Source organism: Euprymna scolopes, chromosome 4, assembly GCF_053919585.1.
Source record: "Euprymna scolopes isolate OS-2025 chromosome 4, ASM5391958v1, whole genome shotgun sequence".
Lineage (NCBI taxonomy): Eukaryota > Metazoa > Mollusca > Cephalopoda > Sepiida > Sepiolidae > Euprymna > Euprymna scolopes.
Window position 1 is genome coordinate 60,941,752 of NC_136485.1, and position 19,497 is coordinate 60,961,248.

At 30.4% G+C, this 19,497-nt stretch overlaps 1 protein-coding gene across 2 annotated transcripts in view; it reads right to left on the reverse strand.

Moving 5' to 3' along the window:
- Positions 1 to 1,820: 1,820 nt before the first annotated feature.
- Positions 1,821 to 19,497, reverse strand: part of LOC145267797 (death-associated protein kinase 1-like) — a 653,913-nt gene continuing 636,236 nt past the window's right edge. For both annotated transcript variants that reach the window (XM_080123326.1, XM_080123327.1), the window contains 5 exons: positions 15,203 to 15,310; positions 14,206 to 14,400; positions 10,719 to 10,978; positions 7,756 to 7,944; positions 1,821 to 3,623 (listed from right to left, as the gene is read on the reverse strand). In XM_080123326.1, the coding sequence (XP_079979452.1) occupies positions 2,397 to 3,623; positions 7,756 to 7,944; positions 10,719 to 10,978; positions 14,206 to 14,400; positions 15,203 to 15,310 (1,979 nt within the window). In that variant the 3' untranslated portion in view covers positions 1,821 to 2,396. The remainder of the gene's footprint in view (positions 3,624 to 7,755; positions 7,945 to 10,718; positions 10,979 to 14,205; positions 14,401 to 15,202; positions 15,311 to 19,497) is intronic.

Sequence of the window (19,497 nt, forward strand, 5' to 3'; positions counted from 1 at the left end):
CAACTCTGAAGGATAAAAAGTCTCTAGAAACTTGAGATGAGATGGTTGGCCAGGGCGATAACACAAGCGATCGAACAATGGACCTGGGATATATTTAGATTTAGTTTGCAGGTAATTTAAGATTGACAATTATTTTTTATGGTGGTGGAGGAGTGGTTTGCAGAGGCTAGTGTTTTGCAACAGTCAGTAAGTTTTTACAACTATGTCCCGGTTAGCAACAGTTAGGAGCGGTTTTTGGCAATGGTCAGAGTCGTGAGTTGGACTTGACAACTGTTGTGAGCTGGATGCCGAAAAAAGTAGATCACGGCTTGGGCCAGTTCAGAAAAGCTTTAGAGTTTATTAGTGAACTGATAACAACAGACAAACCCAGCCTCAACAGGACGTAGATGGGAGCCTTAGCATGTAGAGGGTCGAACCGATATATGTGTAAAGTATGAGAGTCTGTGTTTTCTTTTGCCCCTCACCCCCAAGTTATTTTATTTTTAAACATGTAAGCCTATTGTAGCAAACAAAAATTGCAACAAACAAGCAGGAGCAAATTCTCATGGCTGGAGATTTTGAAATACACTTCCTTCCTAGCATGTTCAATCAGAAGCTAGCTCTCACTCACGTGACAGAGTTTATAAAACGTTAAACCGCCAACACACACTCTCTCTCTTCCCAGATCTTGGACTAACAACAACTCCACATGGAACAGGCCTGTTGCCACCAACTTCTCTTTTAGAACTCAACAAGACAACACCCAGCCTATGGGCTCGACTATGACAGAATACAAACAAGCCAACATGGCTATCTCCACATGTGATACATGCGCTTTCTTTTTTGTGCTACAGGACTGTCCTAATCTTTCGTGATGCATGTTTCTCCTACTAACTTTTATGAGACAAATAATCCATTATGGCTACGGACCACGACTTCAACACATACAGCAAACTCTTCTTTCTATGTCTCTACGCAGAAACTCTTAATGACTTACCCATTTTCTTTAATTTACTAACAAAGATAACCAATAAATTTGCTTTTAAATGTTAGAATGAAACTTTTTTGTCCCTCCATTTTTTTTTTTTTTGGCATAAGGTGCACAAAAAAAAAAAAATGGTCATTTTTAAAAAAACATTCCCCTGTAAATGTCTACGATTTTCAGATGTCATGAAAACGTATTGATTGTGAATTTTAAAGATTCTGAAAATTTATATTCAAGTTGTGGATGTGTTTGCTTCTGGTATAAAAAAAAATGAAATTTTTGTTTCTGTTCTGCTCATGAGTCTCTTTGAGATGAAGTGTATGAAGATAATCTTATTGAAAATTTGAAAAAAAAGGAGATCTTGTACTCTGAAATCTATACAAACTGGTTGACATTTTAATTTGTTTAATTAACAGGAAAACTGCTGAAAAAAAAATCATTCAATTTTAAGGTTAGACAAAAAGAAAAAAAAAACAGAAATAACAAAAACCTTAATTTCTAAGGAATAACAAAAAAGTTAATAAATTCTGATGAAACAAAAACCACGAAATGGTAATACCTGAAATGGTATTAGCCCTGTCTGGCTCTGCTGGCTTCTTCTGAATGAGAAAGTTTATAGGGAATATCAAATTTACAAGTAGTTTCCAGACGTACGTATATCCCAGTAAAAGGGAGATAACATGCAGCACCTAAAATTCCTAACTGGTCACCCGTCTGGTACTGACCAGGCTCCACGTTGCTTAACTTTGGTGATTTAATACTAACCAGTGTGTCAGCATGATTATGCCATATAGAAGAACATAAAAATAAATCTTATATAAATTAATGCTTAAAAATTTGGATATTAAGAAGAAAATATTATTTTGTAAGTGTTTCTTTTAATATTTATTAATTTATTTATTTACTTTATAATTTTTTTTTTTCACCGAGTAATTAACTCGTCTAAGTTTAATTTAAAAAAAAAAAAATGTTTCGTGTTCCTATTTTTTTTTTTTTTTTTTTTTTCAAACGAATTTCTTTCTGGTCGCAACATTCCAAGCATGAAATAAACAACAACACACGTCCATATTTCAAACCCCTTCCTCTATTCTATCAGAGATTTTGTTCCGCATTGTTTGATTAAAAACTAGGAGTGAAAAAAAAAAACATCGTAGTAACAAATATGTATGTGTATATGTGTGTTTGTACATGAGCTACACCGAGCAGAAATGATTTTTTTTTTCTTTTTTGTAAATTTTCAAATAATACGTCCACAACTATAAACAGAATTAATTAACAGTACACATTATTATTATTATTAGCCAGAAAGATTGCATTGCTTATCAGGTTGGTTTTTGCATAAGTTATGTACGAGAAAAGAATGCAAAAAAAATGGCTGACATTGTGAGCACCATCATACATCGAGTTAAAAAGTCTTTTTTCATAAACGCCATTACCGGGATAAACTACAAAGGGTATTGGTTGAAGCATTCGTACCCTGTCTACTTCCACCACTATTGTCTTCAGCGCTAGCATCCTCGTAACCCACTTGGTAGAGCATGAGGTGTGGATAAAGAGCCTCGACTATATCACTTCTTCCAATCTCTCGTAACTTTGTTACTAAAACAGAGACGGTGGCTTGCGCTTCAAGAGCCCACTCTTCAAGAGTCCGATTTGTTTTACTCTCCAGTTTGTTCTTACCAGAATCAAGCACCGGCAAGGCTTTCGTAAGTCCAAGAGTAACAGCTAACAGACACCAGTCCCGACCCATAGGATCAGGGGGATCAAGCATGCTACACAATATACGGCGTGCATGAATAGACAATGTTGAAATATGCAAATCAACGCCGAGAGTAACATTGTCCATAACATCAGGTGAACCAAGAAAGATAACTTCAGCAATACACTCCGGGTCCATGTCGTTCAACTTGACGGTTAATGAATGATCAAGTTGACATTCGATTAATTGACGTGGAGAATAACTAGCGACAACCTTGCAGTGGTCACTCAGTTGACCTGTGTGCAGGACGTGACGTTCTATGTGGAAATTTGGGCAGATATCGTGGACAATTTGCTCAATTGCCGTCACAAAGTCTTCAAGGAAATAAAACACGGCAGTTCTCGAGTCTTTCGGACCACGCACTTTAATCTCGAAAAACTGCTCATTCTTATCCATGTTAAGGATCCCTTCCAACTCGCCGCAACAGTATTTGGATCCGTGGTGCCACTGGTAGAGATCCAGGGTCGGGTCAACAGTTTCTTGAATGAGAGTCCGCCTCAAGTGCACTTGAACGCGGGGAAAGAGGTATTTGAATTGGTTTCCGCTATCCGTGACGGACATGAGTCGCATTCCTCCGTAGACAGCATCTGGGTAATGTTTGTGGTCTTTCTGCCAAAGACCAGCGAGTGTTTCTATGAAATTGAGACAGGGGAATTCAAATTCAATATCTCCATCGTTATCACACTGCGTGCACACTTCCAAGCACTCGAGCACCTGTAGTAAGTCGAGGGCATCCGTCTCTGGATACATCAGTTGGAAATCATCCACAGAGAAACAGCCAGTGATCCGGGTCTGAAGGATCTTGTCGTGGGATATAAGGTTTCCGATTATGTCCGTGCACAACCACGCTGGATTAAGCACTACAAGATCCTGGCCATTTTCACTTTCGAGATACTCGACCTGAAAAAGAAAAAGACAATTACAATCATCACAAATTTAAAACAAAGACTTATTTGAAAAACAATCAGAGATTACTATCTCAAAACTATGGTACTTATTCCGAACCTGACTCAACTTCAGAGATGCAATATTGTCGCCATGAGACAGAGCTTGGAGTTCATAAAAAATGGCCACAGGAATATTCTGATGACAGCCTGTGTTTACTTTTAGTGGGTATGTAACTTTTTGCTTCCATTTTTAGTCCTCACATTCCATGAGTGATGTTTCTGACAAAAAGGGAAAAATTACTGTTCTCTAGGTCAGAATCTATTCCATCTAACACTTCTCCTTGGCAAGCTTTTGACCTTGAAGTAGTATTTATCTATTTTATAGCTTCTTACATCAAGTGGCTTTATGTCTTGTCTGGAGTGATTCCAATCAGTAAGTGATGCTACCTTTCGAGAGGAATACCCCTATAACTTATAGCAACTTTAACTTTTATATAACATTTGTGTGCAAAGCGGTTTCATGATATCAGCACAGCAAAGTTCTATTATAATTTCTATATGAAGCATTAACAATTAAGTTTTGCAAGGACTCGTGGCATAGTAGATAAAGTGCAGCTTGTAAGTTACACTCTTTTGGAGGTTGAAGGTTTAATCGTCAATGTGGGTGACATTCAAAACAATTGAGAATGGCTGACAGAACGAGAACATGCTACCCTCGTGAATTAAATAAAGGGTTCCATTCAAAATTCCGTGCAGATTCCACAGTTCGATAAGATATACCTGAAGAAGAGCAAAGGTTACATCGACCAAAACGTTATGAGAATAAATTCCGTTTAATGTCTGTTTTACATACTGGTCTTACTTTTTACTAATTAGTTCCTGTTATGATAAACGTTTAATTCATACGAATGACAAGGGGAGATAATCGACAGGAAGTGGCAAGAAGACGGTTGATTTATTCATAAAATAGAATTGTTCCGGATATACATACACATATATACTGTTATATCTGTGTGTGCACAGACATATGTATAATATTTATATATTTTTATACAATGGACACTATACATTATTTTGATCATCCATCAGTACTTTTGGTTTCATGGAAACCTGCAAGATTAAAATGCCAAATGTAATTGATTTATCAACTGACGTTTTCATAGCATCACCCACAAATTCTTTGCTCAAGTGGAGAATTACCATTTTTTGATAAAACTATTGAAAAAAATCAACTGAATAATTGGCCACATTTTCTATCTTTAACCATACAAGTTAAGTTACCAGTGTTCTCGTGAACCAAAAGGTACCAATGAATGATTAAAATAATGACAAAGAAATAAAAATACATATACTCTTGTACATATGAGCACTCTTTATATATGTATATATATATTTGTTGTATATTTAGGCAGCACGTTTTCATTCAGACAAGTATTGTTAAATAGCACAGAGTGTTTTTGCTTAAGGACCATTTTTTGTAATTTTTTGAATTGTCGTTCTTATTTCTTGGTAGAATCTGTGCAAGAAAGTTCCATAGTCGTCTTTGTCTATCTGTTTTTTTGTTTTGTTATTTTTTTTTTTTTTTGCACGGACTTTCAACTGAGTTTCATCAGTCGTGTTTAGATTTTAAACGAAAGAGTAATCAAAAACTGCCTAAAGACGACTGATGATACTCAGTTGAAAGTACTTGCACAAAACACCCAAAATAAAAAGCAAATGGACGAAGACAACTAGAGAACTTTCTTGCACAGATTCGACCAAGAAATAAGAATGAAATCTGAAACCATTAATTCTTTTTGATTCTGACCCTGCCAGGCAGCAGACATTAGCCTGGAGCTTAGGTCCCAGGCAGAACATGAGTACTACATGCTAACAATGGCTCTTTTCTAACTACCATCTATTTCCACGTGCTGTACCCAAACGAACATTCTTTGTCATGCTAAAGAACATACACCTCACACTCACGCACGACAACACATTGAAGACTTTGCCCTTTCTTTCTCTCTTTTAACTGACTTCCTTTGTTCCGGCGACTACTATATTAATTCTATCTTCACACAAGAACACTTCAACCTACTAACCTTTTTCTCTTGTGTACACGCTACTAACGAAGATAACAAATAAAGTTGTTTATTAATACAGAATGAAACTCCATTGCGTTGTCTCTCATTTCCATATACTAATTGCTAGCTTAGTTTGTTGGATGGCATCGTCCTGGCGAGTATAAAAATTCCTACTTGTGAGACATCAGCTTGGGTTATAGCTTGGTTGGATAGCCACATCCCTTGTTCGAGACAAAGTAGGTTTGTTTCATAGTCAGATTTCGCTGCGATTTGCTTGATCTGTGTTAGTTGATAGACTTTCTTGGGTGAGTGGCGAGTTTGCTCAGGTGGCAGAGTGCTCACCTTGCATGCAAGAGGCTTGGGTTTCAAATCCCGAGTTTGGATATGTCTAACTGATGAGCTCAAATGAGGGTGAAACTCGAGTCTTAGATTTCCAGTTTATTGACTGTCATGACTCTTGTGAGCTGTGATGTTGTTTAGCTGTGGAAATAATTATACAATCTCTCATATTCTGAAAAAAAAAAAAAAAAAAAAAAATATATATATATATATATATATATAAATAAAAATAATGCACACACAAACACACACCCATGTTTCATCTTTTTCCAATACCTATCAGTATGGGGAATGAATGTTCTCCTAGTCGAATGATTTGAATCCCAGATCAATTTTACACTTAATTTTCAAGTTTGAATCTCTACCAAAGCAGCCAACCCAACATGAGAAAAGAGTAAGCACATTTTAGTAGGCTGCAACAGTGTTCAGCAATCAGTTGGATGTTTATTCCTTTTGATTAAATAGTATATATATATATATATATATATATATATACAGAGAGAGAGAGAGAGAGAGAGAGAGAGAGGGGGGGGGACATAGTGCGCGTGTACGTGTGTGTAGACATTTCTATTTGTGACTGTCCGAGCAGTCTCTGTTTGGAAAGTCTTTGTCTGGTTTATGAACTTTCAGGATGAAGTCATAAACAGATCCGGTACAGACTACTAAGCCGAATAAGCTGATTGGTAACCAGACAATTTTATTCCGTCAATAAAAATAGCTACCACTAATTATTATTGTTACACTTTGAGTGGTACTAAACTCTATCATTTGTTCTTAGTCATACATATAGTTATCTAGTAACTAGATCACCTGTGTATCTTTCAGTCCGTACTTGTCATATATATATATATATATATATATATATATATATATACTTGTTTATTGTTATATAAACATGCTCACATCCAGCTGCTACAAATAGCCACTTGTTTCAATCAAACAACAGATATCATCAGGCAGCGACTTGACTATTCAAAAGTTCAATGAATAACCTTATAAATAATAAGCTTATTCATTGAAACAGTGTACCTTTTGTATATATTAACCAAATTATGAACAAATAGACAGATAGGAATACAACATTATCGTAACAGACATACACACATATTGTCTATTTATACATACAATACAAAACAAAAATGGGAAAGCAGCAAGGATCTAACCATCACAAAAGTTAAAGTAGAAAACTTTTGGTGTGGTTAACTTAACTTCTTTGTTCATCCTTTTAAGCTATAAACTTCATATTGAAAGCCAAGCCAAGCTTATTTTAAAGAATGTTTAAGATATAAAAAATGAGCAATCTTAAAAAATTAAATAAGAACCAAATTTAATTTTTAGACAACACCAGGTGCATTTATCCATGTAGAGAAATCTGTTTCTCTTCTAACTACCATCTATTTCCACGTGGTGTACCCAAACGAACATTCTTTGTCATACTAAAGAACATACAACTCACACTCACTCACGACAACATGCAAACACACTAAAGACTTTACCCTTTCCTTCTCCTGTAATTGACTTCCTTTGTTCCAGCGACTACTAGCTATGAACACGTGTAAACAGAACTAAACTGTTCTCTTCTTCAACCAGCCGGCATGATATTAATTCTATCTTCACACAAGAACACTTCAACCTACTAACCCGTTTCTCTCGTGTACACTCTACTAACGAAGATAACAAATAGTTTGTTTATTAATATAGAATTGCATTTATCCACGTAGAGAAATCCGTTTGTCTGCTTACTTCTCCGATAAGTTGTAGATGATGAACTAGAGTCTTTAAATGGATTTCTCCAGCCAGAGGATTAATTTTTCCCCGAACATGTTCCGCAAAATTCTTCCAAGTCAATACAGGAAATGAAGATGAAGAACGACGCCAGTGAGGAAGTTGGGAAACCATGGCTTCTAAAAAGCCTGACGTTTGCGGTAATTTCTGCGGGAAACAAAAAAGAAATATGCAATTATGAATAGATATTAGAAAATTTATAATATTTATAAACTTACAACCTTAAATAGAATTCTATTTAAATCTAGAAATGTCATATATTGTCTGAGTGAAATGAATGCCAAATATAACAATATTAATTTCATGCTAACAGCTGCGATCACCTGATCGCCAAAGATGCAATTCTTTTCTTTCTTTAATTCATTTACCGCAACTCAGTGGCATAGCTAGAGGGAGTAGGAGGGGGTCCGCTTCTTTGACAGCAAAAGAGGAGGTGACACAATATCACCGCAACAAAATTTTTCAGCCAGGCTAAGGTGTGAAAATAGTCTGAAAATAGGATTTTTTAAAAAGTTTTTAATCTTTTCGAAAATATTAAACTTTTATATTCTTTTTAAAATTATCATTATATTATGTAAAGTTTTTAATCTTTTCTATAATATTAGAAACTCTTACATTTTTTTAAAATTAACAACTGAAGAATATTTTTGCCGATGTTTATTGAAAACTCTAAACCCTGTATTTTTTGTGGTTTTAATAGTACATTTTAAATAGTTTGATGACACTCATTTCATTTTCTTTTAACTGAAAAATAATTGGAAAACGGATTAAGTGGTTTTATATATAAATATCTTTATTAGAATAGCAAAATTTTAAAATAATGAGAAAGTGAACATAATCCAATGTTAAAAAATAATACAAAAAATCACGAAGTGTAATACAACAAAAGAAAAAAGTGAACACTATTTGGAATGTTATAAAATAAATAAGTCGATTAAAAAAAAAATTTTTTTTAAATCACAAAATGCAAAAAGAACAAAACCCAAAGCGCTTTTCGTACAGACAGACTTTTTCAAGGATATACGTCTGTAAAGAGGAATAGACATTTTTTTTTTGTAGAATTGTTGTAATAAAAAAAAAAAACCTTAGATGGAATGTGTCCCGCGAAATAGTTCCAACTGCCATATATATATAAGTGTCACATTTAAGGGGGTGGGGGGTCCAGGTGGCAGTAAAGGAGGGGTTACACAATGTCAATGGAGTGACATTTGAGCAGACCGCCCTGGGTGACATTTACTCTGGCCATGCCACTCATACAACTGTTGTGTTAAATGTGAAACTTAGATAAACTTTCTTGGCAAATGGGTTAGGATCAAAATGTATCTTGCCTGTCCAAAGATAGTACAATAATATCATAGGTCTGAATCCGTGCCAGACATCTATAGAATGGAAATGTCAGATTCCTACAAGGATTTTAGAGATTGACCCTGTAACATATTTTCTGTTATTACATTAACCATATTACTTAGATAAATATGTATAAGCTTGATTAAAGGTGTTAGTTACAATAATATTGTGGTATCTGTACTTTTATGAAGTGTCCATAGAGTAGAAATATGCAACAAAATCTAACAAGAATACAACTGTGGGATTCATATTTGTTTTATAAAACTTATTTTAATAATTCGTTATACTATTAATTTCTAATAATAATCCATAAATCTCACCTGTCTGTTTAAATGTATGTATGTATGTATGTATGTATGTCTAAAACTTTTGATAGAGGTGACGGATTTTCACACGATCAGTATCGTTTTGAATGATGTTTTGTTTCCTCTATGAATTTTAAAAGAAAATTGACTTTCTAATATTATGGGCTTTCATAGAACTTATGCGTAATACTTTTTTTTGCTTATTTTGATTATGCAAAGCTAGATCGGTTACTAAACCTTTTCTTTTAGAGGCTAATTAAACTATTTTTATAGAAACAAGATTTTTTTTTAAATTTAATATCTTAAAACTTTACAAATTATCTTTGAAATAGTCCCAGAAAACTAATCTTTATTTTCAAGAGATTTTTACACCAAATTTATTTAACTTCTAAATTTAGCTAAACTTTTCAGTTTCCAACGCCACCGTGAAAACATTTTTCAAAACTTTTTTCACGTGTAAAAATACTTTTTTCCTTTTAGACTTTAATCTTTCAAATACAATCAAAAAGTAATCGAAAACCTACAAAAACAAATTATGATTAGCTGGCTTTTAAAACCATGTCTCCCTATCAGTTTTTGCTACTAAAATGCACGTACCTAGTAAATAGGGAACAAAATGTCAAAGGGAAATAACTCCAGTTATATTACCGATCTTTTGTAGAGTAATCTACCTTGTTCGCCATTTTATACTCATAGCATATTAGCATAAATGGAATCAAGTTTTAAAAAAATATCAGACCTTATTTTGGAAAATTACTTTCATGATAAGTGACGATAGCAAATTCATAGATAAAAATAAATCTTCCAGTCAGTATTGATAGTTGAAATGCACAATTTTGTACAAACACATTTGGTGATGTTCCAGAATAGCCAACAAAGCAAAGAAAAGGGTTAAAAAATAGATACACAACAGATAAATGTTACAAGAGGCAAGCTAAGTTACTCTTCTACCTACATGGATAAGTTTTCACTTTAACTTTTTTTTTTTTTAATTAAAAATATAAGATAGTATAAAGCATGTTGAATTAAAATGAAAAACAAAATGGTGGTTAAATTAGAGCCATAGTCAAACCTTGGTAATCGCTCAAAAATCGAAAATTAACCAAAATGCTAGTAAGATATTAAACTTTGATACGATTGATGACATTTATTGAGCGTGCTTCTACTTAATTTTCGATTTTTGAGCGATTTTCATAACACCGAAAGAAAATAGTTATAAGATATCTTACTTAAAAACAACCAAAAAATATTAAGATTTCTACCGGTTACCTTTACAAGAGACATTTTAATCTCAGCAATTTGTTTTTTAAGTGCTTTCATATCAGAAGATCCAGCAACTTGTGTATCAATCACAAATAACCGGTCGACAATGTCCATGTCATTACCAAACTGGGCCTGTGCTTTGGCCAAAATTATCTCTGCTTCACGGCACACAAATTCTCCACGGTTGTTGCGAGGGTAATTGGCTTGATCCGCATGTGTAGCCACAAGTAGAACTTTCATAGGATCCAGTGGCTTACCACATTGACCTTAAAAAAAAAAAAATGACATACAAAAATTATACTAAAGAAAAACTAAATATTAATCTGGGTTTATTTTATAATCCAGAGATTCGAAAAAGTGGTAAAAAATTCAAATATATAACAAATAACTTATCAAAGGCAAAGTAAGTCACTCTTCTCTCTATCTGAAGAAGGTTTTAGTGGTTTCCATAAGAATCTTTCACTTAGTGATACAAGCACCAAGTGAAAGATTTTTTTAACAATCTGCCCCTCTAAAAACGTTTAAAAACAGTGTTGGACATTGGGTGCAAACAAGAAAAATGGCCGCGAATTGACACCTAAATATGTAACAGTTTGATAATGACTTAAAAATAAAACAAAATACTGTTAGAAACCCACCCAATATATGTCACAGTAACATATATTGAATGGGTTTCTAACTGTATTTTGTTTTATTTTTAAGTCATTATCAATGCTTCAAATATGTAGGTGTTAGTTTGCAATCATTTTTCTTGTTCACACCTAACGCTCGACACTGTTTTTTGAAACGATAAAATGTTTTAAAGTGAGTAAAAACACGAAAAACTTTTCCAGATAGGTAGATGCGTAACTCATCTTGACTTTGTTAACATTTGTTTGTTACATATTTTAATTTTTTACCACTTTTTCATCCCTCTGTGGATTGTAAAACAAACTATTAATATGCGGACAAAAACTTCCCATCTGTGGAGCATATTACCACACAAGGAATCTCACGTGCTAAGCTTGGTTCTATTAAACTAATCAACATAAAATGAAATCTTCTAGGATACATCTCATTTTCTTTTTGTAAAGATTACTATTATTAGGTATCCCAAACTAGCCTAGTTTCGGATACAAAAACTCGTAAATAAAGTTAAATTTCCCTTAACTTCAACTTGCGATATCTCATTTATTTTTTGGGTTATTTTGATAAAGTTTCGATTTAAATAAAATTTAATCTTTTTGCTTTATATATATATATATATAATTCTTTTTCTTGTGTCTTTAATAGTTTTTTTTTTTTTCAGGTTACTTTAAGTTATGTCACTAATTTTGGTGAACGTGGCTTTATTTTTTTACTAAAAAAAAAAATGTTGGTGTTTTTCAAATGTGGTGCGTGCAAAATTGTGAGTCTCTAGGTATGAAAAAATAGTACCATTTTAAAGAAAAAAGGTCACTCATCAATATGGTGAGCTTAAAAAAGGGGTTTAAGTTGTTTTTCACCAAAAAATCCAACTTGAAAACTTCAGTGAAAGAAATATGAAATAAATTCAATTGAAAAATTTTTTAAAAATCACACCGTTTTGTAAAGAAATATCTCCTCTTTAATAATCTGTTAGTGTTATATTACTACGCTCATAAATCAAGGAGCGCCACTAATAAAAGTGAATGTACCTATACATCGAGATTTACAACTTAATGCCAAGTGACCAAAATATGAAGTATCATCATGAAAATCAACTGTCAGCACAACCCAACAAAAACGTAAAACAACTTGTTTCACTATGGATTTGTTTTTGTTTATTTAAAAGTTATAGAAAGTTATTGTTTAAAATATTTTTAGTGCGACAAGCACGTCAATAAAAGAAATGAAAATTTGCAATTTAAAAAATAATGTCAATTGTTTATTTTCTATATCTTCTTTTAAACTTTCATGTTTTTTGCTTTATCTTCTTTCAGTTGGATAAACTTCAGTATTGTTAAATTATCTTTTAAAAATTAAACTGGGTATATTTTAAACCAAAAAAACATTTTTAGTTAAAAAAAAATTAACAAAATATAGCAAAGTTTTAAGTTACGTGCAACAAGTCATGTGTAAATAAAAAAAATTAATTTCACATAAAAATGTGCAATTTTTTTTTTTGTTTATGTTCTATCGGGCATTTTTGATAAATTTGAAGATTTTGTTAAATTATTTTTGAATTACACTGTACATTACTCAAAAAATAAAAAAAATAACTGAAAATATAATTAAGTTATATGCACGCGGCGCATAAATGAAAAAATTAATTTCACTGTAAAAATCATTTTTTTTTTTTGTTTATTTAATATTCCAGAGACAGTACTTCTACAGTTCATCGCTGAAAATGAAGACGCCATTTTTTTTCTGCGCACCTGTCGTTAAAATCCGAGGGAGAAATCAATATTTTAAACTATGACCGAAGTTAGAAATAAATAACAAAAAAAATTAAACTAGATATTAATTACTTCCAGAAAGAACTATGAAAAAAAGTAAATAAAGAAAGTGAAAGAGAACATATATCCGTAATTGTTTAATTGGAAATGTTTCGATTTAATTAATGAAAACGGGAATGTTTTTCATGAAACGTATATACGTTTTTATTATTGAAAAATGACATATTCATAATTGTAATTGTCTAAACTGGGCGAGCGAGCGCCATTTGAAAGCTAAAACATTTACTGTATAAAAATTTATTAATTATATTGTAAAAACATTTATCGAAAAGTTTGCATAAGAAAATATAATTTTAATAAAACAATTTTGTAATGAAAGCAACACTGGATTTTTATAAAATATTTTTTTTTTTCCGAACAAATAAATAATTTTAATGAAACATTTGTTTGAATTAAAGCAACTTTAAAGGGTCAACAACAAATTTAAATAAAACTGAAAAATCATTATCTAGTTTCATTTTTTTGTTATTTCATGCTTTGGTCATAGTTTAAAATACTGATTTCTCCCTCGGATTTTAACAGCAGGTGTGCGAAAAAATGGCGTCTCCATTTTCGGCGATAAACTGTAGAAGTACCCCAAGACCTATATGTTCTATCAGGTGTTTTTGATAAACTTGAACAGAGATATCTCAAGGTTGTGTTAGGTGTCAAAATCAACACCAGTGGAAATAAAGTTCAATGATGTCCTTTTTATATTTCAAGAAATCACTTCAAAATACAAATAATGAATAATAAAAAAAAAAAAAAAAGCGAAGGTACTGTTTTGTCTTTTCACTGGTTCCAGTAGCAGTCACACAGAAAATTAGGCAAGATAAGTATTACCTAATACCATTGTCTACTTTCTGGAAACCAAAAATACTTTCTGTTTTGAAAACAGAGTTAAAAGGGCCATCACCTACAACTAAAACCTTATTTATATTAAAGATATATTAATTTAAAAATACCCAATCACTCCAAACCCATTGATTTTAACCAACCAATCTGTTCAATCAAATTTCTATAAAAATGGATGAAACCCAAATGAATTCGGCACTTACCTAAAGGAGGTTGTAAAGGTATTCGGGATTTAACAAAATTTAGCCAAAAAGTCACTTGAGCCAATTGTTCATCTAATGCATCCATTAAACTGAACACAATCAGTTGAATACTATTAATATCACCAAGGAAATGATCATAGAGCATATAATATGGTTGGTAGCCGGAAAAATCCCATATGCTTACATCTCCAATACCTGAAAGAAAGAGAAAATAAAGAAGGTAGTATGATCGTTAAGCATAACAGCTAAGATACAAGAATATATTGCAATCATGGCACAATGAGCTAAAAACCTACACACATATCTGATGGCCTTGTGTTAGGCTTGATAAATTGAAATTTCAACATTTTTATATCAAATATCACCAGAGTTTTGGTTTCAGAAATCTCTAAAGATTAAACATATTGACCTATTGTGATTATTGATCCATCCTCACCTCTTTCCCCATGTCAATATAACTGACCAGTGTGATTAAGTATCAGTGTGGTGGTGGGGGCAGTTGAACACCTGTGGATGACGTCAAGTTTATATTTTTCTTTTCTTTTTTTTTTTGTAAAAGAAATTCAGTGTGCAACCGAGCACAGCACTTTACTGAAATGAACGGAATTTAAAAATCAATTCTCTTTTTCTTTTTAAAGACAAAAAAAATGTCTTCTTGATTCTATCACACCATTTATTTCCAACTTGCAGAATTAACCATTCTTCATTTATGAAGAGACACTTACTATCGTTTGAACAAGTAGCGTCAACAAAAAAACTTATCGGTTTAATTTCACAAGATTGGCACAAAACTATTGACAAAGAATTGGTCAGAGCAAATTTGACTTTTATGATGCCCGATGATGTATGTGACCAAAACCATGCTAGGATTTTGTAACAAGGTGCCTCAAACTACTATTCAACAAATCTCCATGCCACAAACTACGATTCGACAAGTCTCCATGCCACAATAATGTCATACAATATTTGAAAAAACAAAGCAATAATTTCTTCTTACCATTAATTGTCACTTGTTGTACATCGATTCCTTTTGTATAAGTTGGGTTCCCAATCGAATAACATAATGGTGTTGGAAGACTATACTGACGTAGCATCCGTGAACGATCTGACAGAGAAATGGAAGAAAAATTTTTAATTTATGGTTATTTAGGAAAATTCTATAGAAAAAAATGATTATTCTAGAATAAATAAAAACTATTGTTGAGATCAAAATAATCATTCCAAACATTTCACTAATGAAATCAAAATAATCATTCCAAACATTTCACTAATGAAATCAAAATAATCATTCCAAACATTTCACTAATGAAATCAAAATAATCATTCCAAACATTTCACTAATGAAATCAAAATTATTATTCCAAACATTTCATTAATGAAATCAAAATAATCATTCCAAACATTTCACTAATTAAATCAAAATAATGATTCCAAACATTTCACTAATGAAATCAAAATAATCATTCCAAACATTTCACTAATTAAATCAAAATAATCATTCCAAACATTTCACTAATGAAATCAAAATTATTATTCCAATTATTTCACTAATGAAATCAAAATAATCATTCCAAACATTTCACTAATGAAATCAAAATAATGATTCCAAACATTTCACTAATTAAATCAAAATAATGATTCCAAACATTTCACTAATGAAATCAAAATAATCATTCCAAACATTTCACTAATTAAATCAAAATAATGATTCCAAACATTTCACTAATGAAATCAAAATAATCATTCCAAACATTTCACTAATTAAATCAAAATAATCATTCCAAACATTTCACTAATGAAATCAAAATTATCATTCCAAACATTTCACTAATGAAATCAAAATAATCATTCCAAACATTTCACTAATTAAATCAAAATAATGATTCCAAACATTTCACTAATTAAATCAAAATAATCATTCCAAACATTTCACTAATTAAATCAAAATAATCATTCCAAACATTTCACTAATGAAATCAAAATTATCATTCCAAACATTTCACTAATGAAATCAAAATAATCATTCCAAACATTTCACTAATGAAATCAAAATAATCATTCCAAACATTTCACTAATGAAATCAAAATAATCATTCCAAACATTTCACTAATTAAATCAAAATAATGATTCCAAACATTTCACTAATTAAATCAAAATAATCATTCCAAACATTTCACTAATGAAATCAAAATTATCATTCCAAACATTTCACTAATGAAATCAAAATAATCATTCCAAACATTTCACTAATTAAATCAAAATAATCATTCCAAACATTTCACTAATGAAATCAAAATAATCATTCCAAACATTTCACTAATGAAATCAAAATAATCATTCCAAACATTTCACTAATTAAATCAAAATAATCATTCCAAACATTTCACTAATTAAATCAAAATAATGATTCCAAACATTTCACTAATGAAATCAAAATTATCATTCCAAACATTTCACTAATGAAATCAAAATAATCATTCCAAACATTTCACTAATGAAATCAAAATTATCATTCCAAACATTTCACTAATGAAATCAAAATAATCATTCCAAACATTTCACTAATGAAATCAAAATAATCATTCCAAACATTTCACTAATGAAATCAAAATTATCATTCCAAACATTTCACTAATGAAATCAAAATAATCATTCCAAACATTTCACTAATTAAATCAAAATAATGATTCCAAACATTTCACTAATGAAATCAAAATAATCATTCCAAACATTTCACTAATTAAATCAAAATAATGATTCCAAACATTTCACTAATTAAATCAAAATAATGATTCCAAACATTTCACTAATTAAATCAAAATAATGATTCCAAACATTTCACTAATTAAATCAAAATAATGATTCCAAACATTTCACTAATGAAATCAAAATTATCATTCCAAACATTTCACTAATTAAATCAAAATAATGATTCCAAACATTTCACTAATTAAATCAAAATAATCATTCCAAACATTTCACTAATTAAATCAAAATAATGATTCCAAACATTTCACTAATGAAATCAAAATAATCATTCCAAACATTTCACTAATTAAATCAAAATAATCATTCCAAACATTTCACTAATTAAATCAAAATAATCATTCCAAACATTTCACTAATGAAATCAAAATTATCATTCCAAACATTTCACTAATGAAATCAAAATAATCATTCCAAACATTTCACTAATTAAATCAAAATTATCATTCCAAACATTTCACTAATGAAATCAAAATTATCATTCCAAACATTTCACTAATGAAATCAAAATAATCATTCCAAACATTTCACTAATTAAATCAAAATAATCATTCCAAACATTTCACTAATGAAATCAAAATTATTATTCCAAACATTTCACTAATTAAATCAAAATAATCATTCCAAACATTTCACTAATGAAATCAAAATAATCATTCCAAACATTTCACTAATTAAATCAAAATAATCATTCCAAACATTTCACTAATGAAATCAAAATAATCATTCCAAACATTTCACTAATGAAATCAAAATTATTATTCCAAACATTTCACTAATGAAATCAAAATAATCATTCCAAACATTTCACTAATGAAATCAAAATAATCATTCCAAACATTTCACTAATGAAATCAAAATAATCATTCCAAACATTTCACTAATGAAATCAAAATAATCATTCCAAACATTTCACTAATGAAATCAAAATAATCATTCCAAACATTTCACTAATGAAATCAAAATAATCATTCCAAATATTTCACTAATGAAATCAAAATAATCATTCCAAACATTTCACTAATGAAATCAAAATAATCATTCCAAACATTTCACTAATGAAATCAAAATAATCATTCCAAACATTTCACTAATGAAATCAAAATAATCATTCCAAACATTTCACTAATGAAATCAAAATAATCATTCCAAACATTTCACTAATGAAATCAAAATAATCATTCCAAACATTTCACTAATGAAATCAAAATAATCATTCCAAATATTTCACTAATGAAATCAAAATAATCATTCCAAACATTTCACTAATGAAATCAAAATAATCATTCCAAACATTTCACTAATGAAATCAAAATAATCATTCCAAACATTTCACTAATGAAATCAAAATAATCATTCCAAACATTTCACTAATGAAATCAAAATAATCATTCCAAACATTTCACTAATGAAATCAAAATTATTATTCCAAACATTTCATTAATGAAATCAAAATAATCATTCCAAACATTTCACTAATGAAATCAAAATAATCATTCCAAACATTTCACTAATGAAATCAAAATAATCATTCCAAACATTTCACTAATGAAATCAAAATTATTATTCCAAACATTTCACTAATGAAATCAAAATAATCATTCCAAACATTTCACTAATGAAATAACAAAATAATCATTCCAAACATTTCACTAATGAAATCAAAATTATTATTCCAAACATTTCACTAATGAAATCAAAATAATCATTCCAAACATTTCATTAATGAAATCAAAAGAATCATTCCAAACATTTCACTAATGAAATCAAAATAATCATTCCAAACATTTCACTAATGAAATCAAAATAATCATTCCAAACATTTCACTAATGAAATCAAAATAATCATTCCAAACATTTCACTAATGAAATCAAAATAATCATTCCAAACATTTCACTAATGAAATCAAAATAATCATTCCAAACATTTCACTAATGAAATCAAAATTATTATTCCAAACATTTCATTAATGAAATCAAAATAATCATTCTAAACATTTCACTAATGAAATCAAAATAATCATTCCAAACATTTCACTAATGAAATCAAAATAATCATTCCAAACATTTCACTAATGAAATCAAAATAATCATTCCAAACATTTCACTAATGAAATCAAAATAATCATTCCAAACATTTCACTAATGAAATCAAAATAATCATTCCAAACATTTCATTAATGAAATCAAAATAATCATTCCAAACATTTCACTAATGAAATCAAAATAATCATTCCAAACATTTCACTAATGAAATCAAAATAATCATTCCAAACATTTCACTAATGAAATCAAAATAATCATTCCAAACATTTCACTAATGAAATCAAAATAATCATTCCAAACATTTCACTAATGAAATCAAAATTATTATTCCAAACATTTCATTAATGAAATCAAAATAATCATTCCAAACATTTCACTAATGAAATCAAAATAATCATTCCAAACATTTCACTAATGAAATCAAAATAATCATTCCAAACATTTCACTAATGAAATCAAAATAATCATTCCAAACATTT